The sequence below is a fragment of the Bidens hawaiensis genome, unplaced genomic scaffold (genome assembly GCF_021521415.1).
Source record: "Bidens hawaiensis isolate Kalapana, Puna unplaced genomic scaffold, B.hawaiensis_p1.1 tig00012999_1, whole genome shotgun sequence".
In the NCBI taxonomy this organism is placed as follows: domain Eukaryota; kingdom Viridiplantae; phylum Streptophyta; class Magnoliopsida; order Asterales; family Asteraceae; genus Bidens; species Bidens hawaiensis.
This window is the reverse complement of record NW_027492089.1, coordinates 87,755-104,470: the sequence shown is the minus strand read 5'-3', so window position 1 is coordinate 104,470 and position 16,716 is coordinate 87,755. Positions and strand designations below refer to the sequence as shown.

Sequence of the window (16,716 nt, the reverse complement as noted above, 5' to 3'; positions counted from 1 at the left end):
GAAATTTAGCAAATTTAGTTATTTTCAAAAGGCTAAAATAAAAAAGATTTTTGTGATTGTCAAACACTTTTTTTCAATAACCCAACAACCTAATAACTTATTTTCAAACCCAATCCTAAACTTGCTCTTTATGCCATTAATTACTCTCCCTTTATTTTTTACATTAGACAATTTTTATCAACTTTTAGGCCATGGGGTATACTCTAACCCCTACATGGGTTAACATGACATGGCACTTTAAAGATGAATTAAACCACTCTCCACTTGTGTTAAGTGTGCTAAAATGGCCCATGGATTAAGCTTTTAACAGGTTAAAAGGAACAATATGCATTAAATATGTATTAACTACTAATTGATTTGTTATATTAGTTATGTGTTAAATGGGTTAAACCATTTCCTTTGTATGACATAGAGTGAATGAGAGAAAAAATGATGATGTGGAGCTTATGTAGAATTAAGATGGGTTAGAGTATACCCCATGACCTTATATCAGCTGCCCTATATACATTAATTTTCCTACATTTTAGCATTAAAACCTTCATCATCATCATCATCATCATCGTACTCAGTATATCCCACCAATAGCAATGCTATGGTAGGGTCTGAGGAGGGTAAGATGTAGACAGCCTTACCTCTATCCCATAGGGATAGAGAGGCTGCTTCCGGTGAGACCCCCGGCTCGATAGTAGTTTTGCATCAAGCCTTGGACATAAGGCACATAGCACTCAATCATCAGGAACACCGGCTGATTGGTGCATGTGCCCTTGTCTTTCGGCTATCAACGCCACCACATGATGCCTGATTAACCTTCCGCCACTTTTAACGTTATTTTCACGAGATTAGTAAAATAACGTCAAAATTAGTGCACTTTTACTTTTGCCCACCCGAGGGTTCACACATATATACATTATATGCGCGCACCGCAAGCAGGGCGTTTAGCATTAAAACCTTGCCTAACATAATTAATCACATGCTACAAATCATGTGGATATATACATCAAAAAATTTAAAAGTTTTTGTTATGTATTTGTTTAATATAAGGAGAAAAAAAAAACATATGAAAAGTATGCATAAAAGAGAAGTTGTTGAGGCTTGAACACTTATGTGCCAAATATTCAGTTAATTTCACAATAATCTGCTTATCAATAAACAAGATGTTCTCTACCATTTTATTTTTTTCCTACAATCTATGGGTAAAAACCTTTGTAAAGAACACGCATGGAGAATCATTATCCACATGTTCCATGACGATAATCTCATTAAACATGACTTTTTTTGTCAGAATTAAGTGCTATTTGGCACATAAGCGTTCAGCTTCAACATCTAAAATTAAAGTATTGCAATTATCGTTGCTCATTGTACTACCATATTGCATGTCTTAAAGAAGTTATTAGGTATTATGGCCTTTAATCCAATGCCTCAACGACACATTTAATTCTTTAAATTATAATTACATCTTTAATTCTCAACTATACTTAAACTTTTATAAATCTAAATAATATATGTTTTTCCACTCCCTTAAGTTAACTCATGTATTTTACAAGTTTATATATTTATTTTTGTTTTTTCTATATCTTTTAATGTATTATATTTTCCTCTATTCAGAACAATGTATATGATTCATATTATTTTATCTCTAGAGCAATATTATCCACAAAGAATGAGAGTGTTTATGAGATAACTGATCAAATGATCAACCTTTTTCGAAAGGAAGGAAAAGGATTACTACAAGTTTGAGGAAGTCGAAGACGATCATCACAGCTTCTATGTGATTGAGCTCTTAAACTAACTAACTATTAGTTGTTGCCACCTCATTAAATTCGACTAAATATTGGATGCCCCATAATGTTGTTACGGAATATCGATCCATCACATGGTCTATGCAATATCACAAGATTGATATGGAAAGGTTTCAATCACTATACTTTCATTTGGAGTTGGTTTGTGTAAGCAACAAATGACATTGTTGAATGTTGATCATTTAATATATCACATCAATTTTGCTTGAATATTCATTTAAGTGCAACTCAAATTGCAACTATATATGCATCATTATTATGATGATGATGATGATCATTATTATGGAAAGGTTTCAATCACTATATGCATCATTATCTGAGTACGATGATGATGATGATGATGATGATGATGATGATGATATGCATCATTATTATCATATATATACATCATAGATAAGATGAAAGTACAATCAATATTATCACATATTCATCTTAATTATTAATTTGAAAAGAAAAATCAACGGACTAGCCGACACTTCCCAATCTTGCAAAGAAATTTGGGCGGTTGGTTGTCGAAAAACATGCAACAAACTACTGAACAAAGCTTATTGTCGACAGATTTACTTAGTACTAGTTGTTTTTCATAACATAAGTTGGGAAACTAGAAGTTGAAGGAGGAAGTTCAAAGGTTTCTTTTTTCACAAACCTCCCTTTCATTCTTGGCCTTTTTTCCGCATTTAGTTTTCTTACTTCATACCTTATCTTCTTCGAAAACAATCGCGATCTTCTTTTCTCTCTATACCTTGACACCCTTGCTTCTCTTCCTCCGTCACGTCCTCCTATGCCTCGGTATGAAGGATTGTTACTCCACGCCCATTGCGTCCCCTAAAATATTATTTCTTGATTAGCAAATGTGTGGTTCTTAAACAAATAAATAAGAGAAATCGAGACTAATGGATTTATAAATAGTCAGACAGATAGATGTATAGATAGATAAAGAACCATGAGATCCGGCCAGTAATCATCAGAATTGAGTTCTGGCCGGGTTCCATTCGTCCAAGGAGAACCTTGGTCATCCCAACTATTGATCACATCTTCATAGTTTAGCCTCAAAAGCATGCTTGATGTTCTCGACTTCCCTTCGTGACATTGATCGCTTAACACAATCGTCATGTTCCCCTCCTCTTTAATCATCATTGAAGATTCAAAATCGAAGTCCCAATCTAGTGTTTCCTTAGTTGCATCAAAATCAAAGCCTAAAATTGTTTCCACTTCTTTATCTTCAACCTTCACTATATTTTCATCAAAACAAGTTCCTATATTTTTAATATCATCTTCTTTATAGTTGTTAGTTAGCCCCAAATCTTCAATCCTACATGATGTATTATTATCATTATCAAACTCCTTCCCTAATAAGCTTTCAACATCAGCCGCAAATTCCAAGAGCTCCAAATCATCTGTCGGGTGATCAGACCGACGAATATCATCCACGCTCCTACCTATTTCATTAGAATCATTGCATAATTCAGTTTCGAAAGGATCAAAGACCGGAACGCAATACACAAGACATTTTTCTTGCTCTTCATCATCATTGCTATCATCAAGCAATGATGCATCTAAACTACCTATCTCGGGAACTACATGAACCGAAGAGTTTACTCCCTTGTTCTTTCCTTCTACCTTGAGATAACACTTAGCCCGTCGTGGAGTACGTGCACGACGGGTGAACCCATGGTGCCAGGTTGGTTCAAGTTCAAGTTCACCTGAACCAACCAGCTTAGAGGGTGCTGCTATCTTGAGAAGCACCCTCTCATGCTGACCACCCGCCTGGTCAGCCCCATGTATAGAGTTATCACAACTTTGAAAAAGGAAAGCATCATCAGTGGCGCAATACCATCGAGCCCGCTTTCTTACACAGCTATCACACACCCTTGCCATTTTACCACCGACAACATTTGTTGTTTTCTTTCCTGCAATCAAACAAAAAGTTTCACAACTTAATAAAGTTAATATCACTTTTTCTATATAATAAAAAGGAACTTAATAATTTAATCTCACTCTAGAGAGTACTAAAATAGTAACTTGATAAGTATTAAAAAGTCTAAAATAGTAACATAATGTCAATGTACGGTGCAAGGTTTTGTGACAATATTGCACACACACACATATATATATATATATATATATATATATATATCATAACATTGATCATTATGTCCAAGGCTGAAAGATAAGGGTACATGCACCGATTAGCCGGTGTCCTGATGATTGAGTGCTATGTGCCTTATGTCCAAGGCTTGATGCAAAACTACTATCGAGCCGGGGGTCTCACCGGAAGCAGCCTCTCTATCCCTATGGGGTAGAGGTAAGGCTGCCTACATCTTACCCTCCTCAGACCCTACCATAGCTTTGCTATTGGTGGGATATACTGAGTACGATGATGATGATGATGATAACATTGATCATTAGAATTGTTGATTGTTGTGTTGGTCCCCAAAAGTCACGTTTTGTGATCAAGCAGGCTCGAGGGGCCGGTTTCGTGGACCCATGGCACGATCATATGGCTCGTATCTGGTGGCTGATTCGTCAAGTGATTAGAGTTATCTTAGGTTTCTGATTGGTGAATATGCTGCCTTGGGGATTTTTATGGGTCCATTGGCATGTGGGCAAGGAAGGTCTCTCCAATGGCCATTTAACAACTTTTTGGTATTTTTATCATTATTATTATATTGTAGTTGGTTACCAAACAACTTACACGACAGTTGAAATAACGGTAATTTTGTTTGGTGTGTTTTTATTTGATATGATATACATAACAACACTTTTAAATATTTGAACAGCATTTACATATATCATTTTTATTATCTTCAAGACTACAATATGCATGGTGTAAAATCCCGTGTATACTTGTTTTTGGTATTCGAGATTTATTGGACCTTCATAAATTCATCAAGTTCCTGATGAGAAAAGTGAAGTTTTTTCATGCAATTTGTCTTGTCTCGTATTGGTGCTTGTGGAATGTGAGAAACGACATGGTGTCTAACGGCAAGACAACATCGGTTGTGAGCATGGTGTGTGTGTGTGTGTGTATGTTTTGGGGGGTGGGGGTGGATATTAAAGCACCATCTTATCTTTGGTAAAAAAAAAAGAATAGGTTGGCTAGTTTGTCTTTATCATGGGAAGATTGGTGTGGGTTTAAGCTGTAATCGGGTCGGGTCGGGTAGTTTTGTTGTACTGTTTTCAATTCCGTTTTACATTCAACCAATGAATTATGACTTAATTATTCCATTGCTACGATTCTTCCAATCAAAGTAACTACGAACTTCAAATTCAAGTAATAATATTGTTGAATCATCAAAATTACTCGTTTAAGAGAGAGAGAGAGAGAGAGAGAGAGAGTTAGCATCAGTAGTTAGGCCATCAATTATGCAGCAAACTTTTTCTATCGCATTGTTTTCACGAAGGGGGTTATCAACAATTCAATTGGCGATAGGTTTTTTACATTGTAGGTCAGTCAGCGTATCGTTTTCAAATCATGAACAGACTAAAAGACCATACTTACAATACGGCAGAAACATGATTCAAAACTTGATAAACTGATAGACCAAGGATTCAATGTCCTGTCCGAATTTAGTTTATACTCAAATACCATCCAAGGATCCATTCAACTCATGCATTTTACAGTGATAACACAAACGATTCATAGGCACTGGTCCTGCTTTAAGGTTATTTCCATTCAGATCAATGGCTAATTTCGTTCTGTTATCTTTAATTCTTTATCCACTTGATGCGTTGGTGGACATGAAACCTCGAAACCACATAGCCTCAACATGTCAATGCGATGTACCCACTTTAGTACGACTTCCAAACAAAATAACAAATTGAGCCGAAGACAAAACCAACATTCTCAAAACACAAATCATCATTCTAAAATGTTGTTTTCCAATAATGTTTTCAGATGCAATGGAATAAAAAGCGACATGATATGGAGCAATTTTGTAATTTAAGAATAGGCCGAAACAATCTTGTCCATGTCGATAAGCCCCATTTAACATACCCTCCCCGAAAATGATTCTACTAAAAGTTACAGACCAGTGACCATGGTCTAGAGGTACAAAATAGCAAACATTCACACAACATAGGCTTTTCAATAGCAGATAGTAAAAACATGGAAACCAGATAAACAAGGAGACAGATGAAAGAGAGATTATGTGTATGTACTTCACTTGCCACAGTTGAAGCCGCCACAGACCGAGAGAACAATGATGAGAATCAAGGCGATGATGATTCCAAGAACTATAAGTTTTATCTTCATATTCTGCAGCCACATTTTTCTCCTCATTTGTGTGCCTTGTGTTCTAAAATCTTGTGCCTGCAAGTAAATATAAAGATTAAAGGGGGCATTTTGAATCGTTTATTTACGAACGAGTCCATATAAGTTATGTTGGTCAGAAGTCCACCAAAGTGTATTATTATTTATGTTATTATGTATAATACTTTCTAGCTTGTTTTATGCAACAAACTATTAAAATATATAAAAATTTGTAATTAATTTTGACACCTGATTATTTATGAAAAATAAAGCTTTTGGACGATGTTTTGGGACCCAAGTCAGATCATATCAGAAAATTACATGTATTGGCCCATTACCTGCTCTGTGTGACCCGCCCACTATGCCACCACTAATAAAGATTCATGCTTTGTAATGAAAAAAATGCAGCAATGAAGAAAACAAATCAGATGAAATGCAAATGTAAATGCCAAATTCCAAATTTTGAATTATATCAGAGCGGTATAAAGGGGATTTATCTTCAACGATTCATGTGTAAACTAAAAATGTTAGTTTGAAAATTCACTCACATAGCTGTTCAAGAACTCGCGAAATAACTAACGTACCATTTATTTAATAATAACAAAGTAAAGGTATCCAGTGACAATTTTACAATCACCGTTATCATGAAAATAAGTTTTCAGGGTTATTAACTATTTACCTTTACACAAATCCATATTTGAAGCATGTAAAACTCCTATGAGAAGTTTAGTTTTTCATATTGAAATTGCTTTTGCATTATATTAGTATTTTGTGCATATTGAGAACGGACTTTAATATCTTAAACTCCAGAAAACTCTTCCTAAGTACATACAATTAGATTCCGTTATAACCCTTAAGCAAAACTGCACACATTAAACTAGTCGTTGACAAGATATGCCAATATGCATAGTTGCGTACACTTTGCCAATTAGATTGTACAAAAAGAACATGATAGTAATCAAGTAGTAGATAAATTCTGATGCAATTTAAATTATGTAAAAACATATGGAGTTAGTGAAACAATTGTATGCAGAAGCCTATACACATAGTGATGTGAAGAGATTATAATGAAAATGTAGAATGACAAATCAAATATTTCTTATACTATTATGAAAGCCTGACTTAGCTAAGAAAATAAAAAGATAGAAACATGCCAAAAAAGGCTAATTTGTATTGTAATCTCTTTAATTATTTCTAAAAAATTTATGTTTAGAGTTTGAAGTCAAACCTGTGTACTATGTTACACCTACTATCCCAATAAGAACTTGAATTCACTGACCTGAGAACGAAGGTTTTCAGTTTTATCTACAAGAAGCTCTATCTTCTCACCACGATCTAGAACCTATACAAATTCAAACAATTACAACATCAGAATAAAACCAACATGTGTAGTTAGCATCTTTCATCACATTCCTTACAGAAAGGAGTGTGTGAATGTTTTTCTCTGTGTGTGTGTGTGCGTGAAAATTTAACCTAGACACGCCAAAAGGACTACCTTTTCAATGTTCTCCATCATCACACCTTTGACTTCTGAGACCTGAGCCTTGACCTTTGAAAGCTTGCTAATTTCTTCAGGATGATCAACACAATACTGCATCTGCTCCTTCAGCTTAGGTCTGGTAACAGTAAGCTTAACCATAAATATGTAACTAATCAAGAAAGATTATACAAATACAGTAAGTAAACAAAGAACCAAATTACCCAAATTCTTTGTTCAGACTATTGGCAATAGCTGTAGCAGCTTTCCCACCACCGTATTTCTTGTTAAAGTCATCCTTGATTCGCTCAAGAAAAGCCATTGGAACTTGTCTGCCAGCAGACTCAGCAGCCACAACACAGAAAGCTTCATGATTCAAAAGCAAACAATTAAACACGAAATTCATTATTCATTAACATCTATAACAATTTTCGTTATGTCATGTTATTATTATTAATATTAACTCTTAGCATTCCCTCCTTTATAAAGATACATACAACTTAAATACCTGTTTCCAGTATAGCTGTAAATGAACTGAACGTTAGGCGAACAATGAATTTCGTTCGATTATCTAAATGAACAGACACGAACAAAGGCCATGTCCGTTTGATAATGTATTCATTTACGCCCGTTTGTGTTCATTAATGTTTGTTTGCTTATGTTTGTTCATTGAAGATTTTTAAGAGTTGTTAACGACTTTTCAAATCTTATCCTACAGATTCAAGCAAAATTATCATATATATATGAGTATTATATGATTAACTTATATATAAAACTAACATACGAATATAAATGTTAAAAATAAAGCACCAACACAAACTTGGTAGCACCAAACCGCTGACACTAACCATTCTCTGTTAGCCACAATAAAACATTGTTTGTGTTCATTTACGTCTGTCCGTTTATGTTCGTGAACGGTTCACAAACAACCTCATTTCCATAATAAACGAACGCGAACAAAAACCTTCATTCGGTTAGTTGTTCGTGAACCGTTAGCTTGACCGACAAAAGCCTAACGAACGTAACGTCAACAAGGCCTTTACAACCTCATTTCCATGATATATCCAGTGTGTGTGTGTATAACCAAAATAAATGCGAAAATAAAAAAAGGTAAAAAAAAAACAAAATGTTTATCTAGCATCCCGGTTTCATAAAAAAACCTCAGTTTTGCGAAATTATACATATATGCATAATACTTATAAACACGTATATACATATATGTACATACACATGTTATTTTTATACACATATGTCCAATTAAGATGCATGATAATGTAAACATATGTATGTGTATATTATGTAACTGGAGATTAAATGATAACATACACATATGTGTAAATTATAAACAATTAATCACATAAAAAATGAGTTCTCTAATTATGTCTTACATATATCCAGTTTATATATATATAGTATATGAGTTCTCTAATTCTGTCTAAGTTTCATATAAGCTTTGTATTCATAAACAATTAATCACATAAGTATAACAAAATTATAAATAAAAGCCCTAGAATGAGAAATAAAGCATACTGAAGCCATCTTCAACGAGGTAATTAAAGGTATGTCCATCGCAGTTGTACGTGAACTTGTTGTTGGTGGTAGGAAGCTTCTGGAGGCATTGGGAGGCAATAGAGGTGAAATTGCCGGTGAACTCGGTGTACTCGGCGAGAATCACGGTGCCTCTGGAGACAAAGCTGTAGATCAACGACTGTTGGCCCATGGTGATTGTGTTATGGAGTTTGATTATTGAATTGAAACCCTAGCGAACGAACGAACGAGCAGACTGTTTGGTGTGATTTGGGGGAAAGTGGTGTGGCTTACGCTTTAATTTGTTTGTTTGTTTGTTTACACTGTAGATACGGTATGGACCCAAAGTAACTGAGTCGGATGGATGGATGGATGGATGGATGGAATAGTGGATTTAGATTTAGAAATTGTAATTACTAATTGTATAAATTGTTACTAAGTAATTAAATATTGTCAATGTTTTAAAACTAGAATTTTAATCGTACCGCATTGGGCTTAGAAACGGTTCAACTGGGTTTACTAGTTAACACAATAATCGTACCGCATTGGGCTTAAAAACACCAATTTTAGGATTCATTTGTAAATCGTTTATGGAACTATAAAGCCTCTAAGTTAAAAGTTTTAATTGGGAGGCAAGTAAATCATTTATGGAAGATAAGGCCGCTAGTTTAGAATGTTTACCCTTATGAGCCGTCAAAAGTATTTGGTTTAAAAACCAATTATCTGATACAAACCGGTATTACTGCAAATATCAACGGTTCAACTAATAAACCCGTTTGTCCAACTAACGGGGCTAAAATGTACTGATCACTTGCTCGATACCTGGTTAAAACCGACATTATCGGTCGGTATACCGGTTTTAAATACCTACTTGTCCAGTTGTACTACTATGTGCTATCCCCACCTATTTACCCTTGAAAAGTTTGACTTCACTATCTAGGCAGGCTCAGCTAGATTGAGCGTTGACTGAGGAGCACAGCTAAATATTGCAGCATGAGCTTACACATTATTCGCGTGACTTTCACGCGAGCTAGTAACACGTCAGATCTATTCCTGAATACTGTTGATGTCCACTAAAAGAATATCTATCAATATATTTTTATTTTAATTTCGTTTATTTAAGTAATGGAAAATTGCAAAAGTGATAAGAGTGCTTCCTATATGGATATTGCTTTTAAAGTCTGTATATCTAATAACTAAAATGATACATAAACTGTTAAAATTTGTTTAATTTAAGTAATAGTTTAAGTTAAGGGGATGATTCGGTTTACTCTATTGGTTTCAAGTACCGAACGACATCAAACTATTAAACAGACAAACCATTGATACGAAACCATGAACCGAAAGGTTTAGAACAAAAATCACCGAAGTTACTTATGGTTTACTTGAGTTAAAAGTGTTACAAACCAAAAATATTTAAGTGATTAATTGCATAATTATGCGCAAATAAGTCCCACGATAAAACAAAGGTAGCTAATGAACTATTTTAGTGAGGTTTTAGCTAAAGTTAACCCATTAGAACACCTCATGGACTTGAAACTTCTTTATCCCTACAAGAGTACTATGGATGACTTTTAATTTTAAACTATACAAAACCTTAGTGTTAACTGTTAATGTCTTGTTTAGCATGATGAGAGGGTTATAGTTACCATAAACGTCTTCACAAAATGAGTGCCCAAGCCATTGGCTATCTATGTCAATACAAGACTATTAACCTTAAAAGACCACAACTGAACATTCAACTAAAATTGTTACACCCAAGAGGTCAAACAAATAATAGTATGTTGGAAGTAATTTCAGACTCTAAGTCACAAGTCGGTAAACTTGAGGGGCCAAGGATAACAAGTCTGTCATAGTTGGTTATGTTTCACAATTATAGTATGTTTCCTAATTGTATTATAATTATAATAGGTAATGTATTTGATAGCAAGTTAGGTTAGTCCTATATAAACATGTCATTGTTAGACATTATAGATTGGTGTGGTGTGAGATGCAACCGAGTTAGGGTTCATCCAATAGGCACACACGAGATGTAACCGAGTTAGGGTTCATCTAGATGTAACAGAGTTAGGGTTCATCAAGAGTCAAACCGAGTTAGGGTTTGAGAGTTGTAATCAGTTTTTTGAGTTATATTTTCTGATTAATATAAACGAGAGTTATTCGTTTAGTTTGTGTATTAATTATCGATATGGGACTTTATAGTATAAGCATGAAATCCCTCACTATTAGATGGATTAAATTATTATCGCGACACAAACAATTTCATTCAAAACTTATCCAGGCATACGCTATGCTTGTGGTAGTGTACCATAGGCTGATTGGTGTATGGAGTAGCTTCCCAGCGGCATATACAAAACACTATCGACATATCCGACCGGGTGACGGTATACGCTAAGGCATACCATACCCAACGTAGTATACGCTGAGCTCTGCATAACCCAGTTTGACGTAGTTTTGCTACAAAACTGACCCATTACCTTGTTTCTACCTTAATAGTAGTGGCGGACCTAAACCATGGGGCATTCTGTTATCATTTCCAATTGGACGATCCATTAATACAACTAGTAGAGGACTATAAATGGATCAATTTTTTTGATTTCCGTTGGAAATTAGGAATAGATGGGCTGTCTATAGGACCCGTTTTATTAACAGGATTTATCACTACTTTAGCTACTTTAGCGGCCTGGCCTGTTACTCGGGATTCTCGATTATTCCATTTCTTGATGTTAGCAATGTACAGTGGTCAAATAGGATCATTTTCTTCTCGGGACCTTTTACTTTTTTTCATCATGTGGGAATTAGAATTAATTCCAGTTTATCTACTTCTATCCATGTGGGGAGGAAAGAAACGTCTCTACTCAGCCACAAAATTTATTTTGTACACGGCGGGGGGTTCTATTTTTCTCTTAATGGGAGTTTTGGGTATCGGTTTATATGGTTCTAATGAACCAACATTAAATTTTGAAACATCAGTTAATCAGTCGTATCCTGTGGCTTTTGAAATAATATTCTATATTGGATTTTTTATTGCTTTTGCTGTCAAATTGCCGATTCTACCCCTACATATATATATATATATAGAAAGGGGATGGCCAGCCCCTCAACCCATGGTTTAGGTCCGCCACTACTATTAAGGTAGAAACAAGGTAATGGGTCAGTTTTGTAGCAAAACTACGTCAAACTGGGTTATGCAGAGCTCAGCGTATACTACGTTGGGTATGGTGTGCCTTAGCGTATACCGTCACCCGGTCGGATATGTCGATAGTGTTTTGTATATGCCGCTGGGAAGCTACTCCATACACTAATCAGCCTATGGTACACTACCACAAGCATAGTGTATGCCTGGATAAGTTTTGAATGAAATTGTTTGTGTCGCGATAATAATTTAATCCATCTAATAGTGAGGGATTTCATGCTTATACATATATATATATATGACTTAACCCAACCGAAATAACATAGCCGGACTTAAAAAAAAAGTATATAGTGACGATCCATCGACTCAAAAAATTCCAACCTGTATGAGAAAAATTCTTAATTCCGCCACTCTTTAAGAACAGCCGTAATGACAACATTGTGGTGGCATTTTTGCTTCAAAACGCCGATAAACACCGTCTCTCTTGTTGTTTTGGGGGGTTTTTGAATATTAGAAAATCTTCCAGCGTTACGGAAAAAACGCTAAAAGTGTAAAAGGTGGGACCATCAATTTTTCCGGACAATGAGAAAGATGGTGATGGGCATTTCTCAACCACTAGGGGTGCAAATGAGCCGAGCTGCTCACGAGCTACTCGAGATCGGCTCGTGAAAAAACTCGATCGAGCCGAGCTTAAACGAGCCCAAGATCGAGCCTAAAAGAAAGATCGTTTAATAAACGAGCCCGAGCCCGAGCTTCACTTATCGAGCTCGAGCCCGGCTCACGAGCCTAAACGAGCTTTACATTTATATATATTTCTATAACTATAAATATTAATAGACATATATATTTAATAATTAGTAGTTGATATATATATATATATATATATAATTTTATGAAAAAAATAACTAAATAACATATATTTTATATATGAAGTTATTATGAAAACAAAAATATACAAATATAATTATATATATAAAAAAACTAATTAATAAATATTAAACGAGTCGAGCTCGAACTTGAAAAACTACGAAACGAGCCGAGCTCAAGCTTTATAAATAAAGATCAAAACGAGCCGAGCTTCGTATAATCGAGCTCAGGCTCGGCTCGTTTGTACCCCTACCAACCTCCACTACGCTCGGTCTAAGACCATCCGTAGTGATAGCTTTATGGAGGCGTTTTGGTGTCATAATGCCTGGGAACACCACCCCTGGGCATTATGGATGGCTTTTTGAACAAGATGTTTCCTACGTAATGCGCGTTTTGAGGGTTTATGTTATTTTAATTTAATTGTATATTTAAAAATGTAATGAATTATTATTTAAAAAACAAAAAAAATGTAAAAGTGATTGGGCGTCACGTGGCGCATAACGCCCGGAAATGGGGCATTATTACTACACCATCTTTTTGTAAAAAACCGTAACTTTAACGATACGCTATGTGACACATAACGCCTGTGAGTGAAACTTTATGACTACACATACACATAGTTTAATAACATGATTCAAGTATATGGGTATGAGTGTATGACCACATGACCGAAAACAAAACAATGGGTATGACTATCCATAGTCAACTCCACACCTACATATATTTATTTATTTATTTACACACACTTACTCATTAGTCCTTCACCAGTCACCATCACCCTGTTGTCAACTTACCATTACCACCTCACTCTCTCACTCACTCACACTGGTTCACCTCACCGGAAAGAAGATATACATTCTAGAGAGAGAAACAACCATTTCTAGAGAGAGAAACACATACCTCTCAATGTCTACTACCACCACTACACTTCCACCAACCTTCCCAACCGCCTTACCACTACCACCACCACCATACAACCACCACCACCACCACCACGGTTCAACCGTCCTCCACTCAACACTCGCCGGAGCACTACTCCTCATCCTCTTCACAGCTCTCGCAATCGCCTACAGAAAACTCTCACGTAACCGCACAGCTCCATCGGATCTCAAGTCTCCACCTCCACAACCTCAAAAATCGTTACAACACTTCCCGTACAAAACTCTCCGTCGCGCCACGTCATCCTTCGCCGCCACTAACCGCCTCGGCCAAGGCGGATTCGGCTCCGTTTACAAAGGCGTCCTTCCGTCCGGTACCGGTAACGCCGGTAAACAGATCGCCGTGAAGCTGATGAACGGTTCAGGCTCGTTACAAGGCGAGCGTGAGTTTCACAACGAGTTATCGCTATCCACGCGCGTTGTTAACGCGCGTGTAACGCACGCGCGTCACGTGATCTCCGTGCTCGGATACTGTACGGACAAGAGCCGCCGGCGTAGGAAGAGGATGATGATCGTGTATGAGTATATGCAGAACGGGAGCTTACAGGACGCGTTGTTGTATCGTAAGTGTACTGAGCTTATGGATTGGAATGTTAGGTTTAGGATATTGTTAGATGTAGCCAGAGGTATTGAGTTTCTGCATTGTTCGTGTGATCCGCCTATTGTGCATTGTGATATTAAGCCTTCTAATGTGTTGTTAGACTGTGATTTCCACGCGAAAGTTGCCGATTTCGGTTTGGCGAGAGTTTTAGGCGTGGATGATAACGAGATTAATGTTATCGAATCGTTTATTGAATGCGGTGAAGAAGAAGGCGAAGGCGATATAGAAAACGATAATGATAATTATATTAATAAGGCGAACAATACCGAAGAGGAGACTGAGATGGTGGTAACAGGAGAAGTTGTAGTGAATGTGGATCTATCACCGGAGAGTTGTAGTGTTGTGGTTGCAGATATGGAGGCGTCGCCTTCGGAGTATTTGGAGAGGACGAGTGTTTCGGATCAGATTAGTGTTGATAGTAGTAACCGGAGATTTTTAGGGAAAAAGAAGGGCGTCGGTGGTTCGGGGAGGGATTGGTGGTGGAAGCAGGACGGTTGCGGCGGCGAGTCAGGGAGAGTGAAGGATTATGTAATGGAGTGGATCGGGAGCGAGATAAAGGAGAGACCGAAGAAAGATTGGTTGACCGCCACGGATTCATTCTCGTCGGAAGTGGAATGCGCGAACGCGTTGGAGAAGAAGCCAAAGAAGGAGGCGGAGAAGAAGAATCGAAAGCCGAGGGAGTGGTGGAAGGAGGAGTTTTGTGACGAGTTATCGAAAAAGAAGAAGAAACGACGAGGAAGTCACACCGGGGAAATGTGGTGGCAACGGGACGAAGAGTTTGTTCCGCAAAAGAAGAGTAAAAACAGTAGTAAGTCAAGTATAGATTGGTGGTTAGACGGGTTAAGCGGCGAGTTTCGTCACCGAAGAAGAAGTAGTCAAGAATGTTCGAGTGGCGAGATCCCTAAAAGTGGTGGTATTAGTAGTACTCCGAGTATGCGAGGAACGGTTTGTTATATTGCCCCAGAGAAATGTGACGGCGGGCAGCTGTCTGAAAAGAGTGATGTTTATAGTTACGGGGTTTTGCTACTAGTTTTGGTTTCGGGTCGCAGGCCGCTTCAAGTGACCGCTTCTCCTATGTCCGAATTCGAAAGGGCTAATCTTATTTCATGGGCTAGACAACTAGCGCGTAACGGAAAGCTTTTAGATTTGGTTGATCCTAATATTCATTCATTGGATCAAGAACAAGCAATGGTTTGTATCACAACCGCGCTATTATGTCTGCAGCGATCTCCGGATAAACGTCCTACAATGCCGGAGGTTGTTGGTATGTTGGCCGGTGAGGCCGACCCGCCTCATTTGCCGTTCGAGTTTTCTCCGTCACCGCCGACAAATATTCCGTTCAAGTCCCGGAGAAAACCTCGGTGAGTTTGTTATAAAGTTTTATTCTTCAAGGGTTGATGATATGATAAAGCATGCATCTTCTTTGTTAAATGTTAATTATTACTCAAAAGAAAAGAAAATTGAAAAAGAAAAGAAATAAAGTATATATGTTGCTTCATTTACAAACCTCATCTTTACATGAAATTGGTTTAGGTTCTTTACTATGTTAATGAAAATGTCACTTTAGTAAAGATTTCTAAATGTTTGGTCAATTCATATTATTAACATTCAGCATTTGTTTGTTTTTTTAACAATAACTCACATGAACATCTAATTTATTCCTAAATCTACTCCAAGTCTTTAACGGAACTCAAACTCTCGACCTTTAAAAGAGATAACATCTTACAATACACCAAGATACCAGTGACCAAATGGTAGTTGTTATCTTTTGATACAAAAAAGCGATTAACAAAATCTAATAAATTGGCCTGTAACTCCTTAAGTATGAAGCGAATCTTGCTAGCATAACCTCTTGTAGTTCACAATTGTAACATAAATTGTAATTTATTTGCGAGAAAAATACAAATTTCGTCCTTTAAACACACCTTATTTACGAATCAAGTAATCTAAAATGTTTATTTTCAGGTGGTGTCCTTTACATGCTATCATTGCTATGTTTATTTGATTTTCGTCCTTTAAGTTAACTGTCATTCAATTCCTCCGTTAAGTTGATGCACGTGAGTAACATGTGAGGGCTTTTTGGTCTTTTAACATGTCAATTATCCGTCCTCTCTCTCTT

The 16,716-nt window shown here is 36.6% G+C and overlaps 3 protein-coding genes across 3 annotated transcripts; 1 reads left to right on the top strand and 2 right to left on the bottom strand.

The window, feature by feature from the left end:
- Nucleotides 1–2,165: 2,165 nt before the first annotated feature.
- On the bottom strand, nucleotides 2,166–3,874 carry LOC143542879 (zinc finger protein CONSTANS-LIKE 16-like). Its single transcript, XM_077035353.1, has 2 exons — nucleotides 2,742–3,874; nucleotides 2,166–2,624 (listed from the first exon to the last, which is right to left on the bottom strand). The coding sequence occupies exons 1-2, from the start codon at nucleotides 3,675–3,677 to the stop codon at nucleotides 2,370–2,372; spliced, it is 1,191 nt and encodes a 396-aa protein (XP_076891468.1). The 5' UTR covers nucleotides 3,678–3,874; the 3' UTR covers nucleotides 2,166–2,369.
- Nucleotides 3,875–5,643: 1,769 nt separating this feature from the next.
- Nucleotides 5,644–9,369, bottom strand: LOC143542878 (vesicle-associated membrane protein 722-like). The gene is made up of 5 exons (XM_077035352.1): nucleotides 9,059–9,369; nucleotides 7,753–7,894; nucleotides 7,547–7,667; nucleotides 7,331–7,393; nucleotides 5,644–6,111 (listed from the first exon to the last, which is right to left on the bottom strand). Exons 1-5 carry the CDS (start codon nucleotides 9,246–9,248, stop codon nucleotides 5,962–5,964), a joined length of 666 nt encoding a protein of 221 aa, XP_076891467.1. The 5' UTR covers nucleotides 9,249–9,369; the 3' UTR covers nucleotides 5,644–5,961.
- A 4,595-nt stretch (nucleotides 9,370–13,964) lies between these two features.
- LOC143542877 (receptor-like serine/threonine-protein kinase At2g45590) lies at nucleotides 13,965–16,095 on the top strand. Its single transcript, XM_077035351.1, has one exon. The coding sequence runs from the start codon at nucleotides 13,965–13,967 to the stop codon at nucleotides 15,960–15,962; it is 1,998 nt and encodes a 665-aa protein (XP_076891466.1). The 3' UTR covers nucleotides 15,963–16,095.
- The last annotated feature ends 621 nt before the right edge of the window (nucleotides 16,096–16,716 follow it).

What these genes read in the sequence shown, in the direction of transcription:
- LOC143542878 (XM_077035352.1), bottom strand. Translation starts at nt 9,248, where the DNA reads ATGGGCCAACAGTCGTTGATCTACAGCTTTGTCTCCAGAGGCACCGTG. An exon ending in AGTCTGAACAAAGAATTTGG is followed by an intron (nt 7,668 to 7,752) that starts GTAATTTGGTTC and finishes TACTGTTACCAG; the next exon opens with ACCTAAGCTGAAGGAGCAGA. An exon ending in CTGAAAACCTTCGTTCTCAG is followed by an intron (nt 6,112 to 7,330) that starts GTCAGTGAATTC and finishes ATTTACTTGCAG; the next exon opens with GCACAAGATTTTAGAACACA.
- LOC143542879 (XM_077035353.1), bottom strand. Translation starts at nt 3,677, where the DNA reads ATGGCAAGGGTGTGTGATAGCTGTGTAAGAAAGCGGGCTCGATGGTAT. An exon ending in ATTACTGGCCGGATCTCATG is followed by an intron (nt 2,625 to 2,741) that starts GTTCTTTATCTA and finishes ATAATATTTTAG; the next exon opens with GGGACGCAATGGGCGTGGAG.
- LOC143542877 (XM_077035351.1), top strand. Translation starts at nt 13,965, where the DNA reads ATGTCTACTACCACCACTACACTTCCACCAACCTTCCCAACCGCCTTA.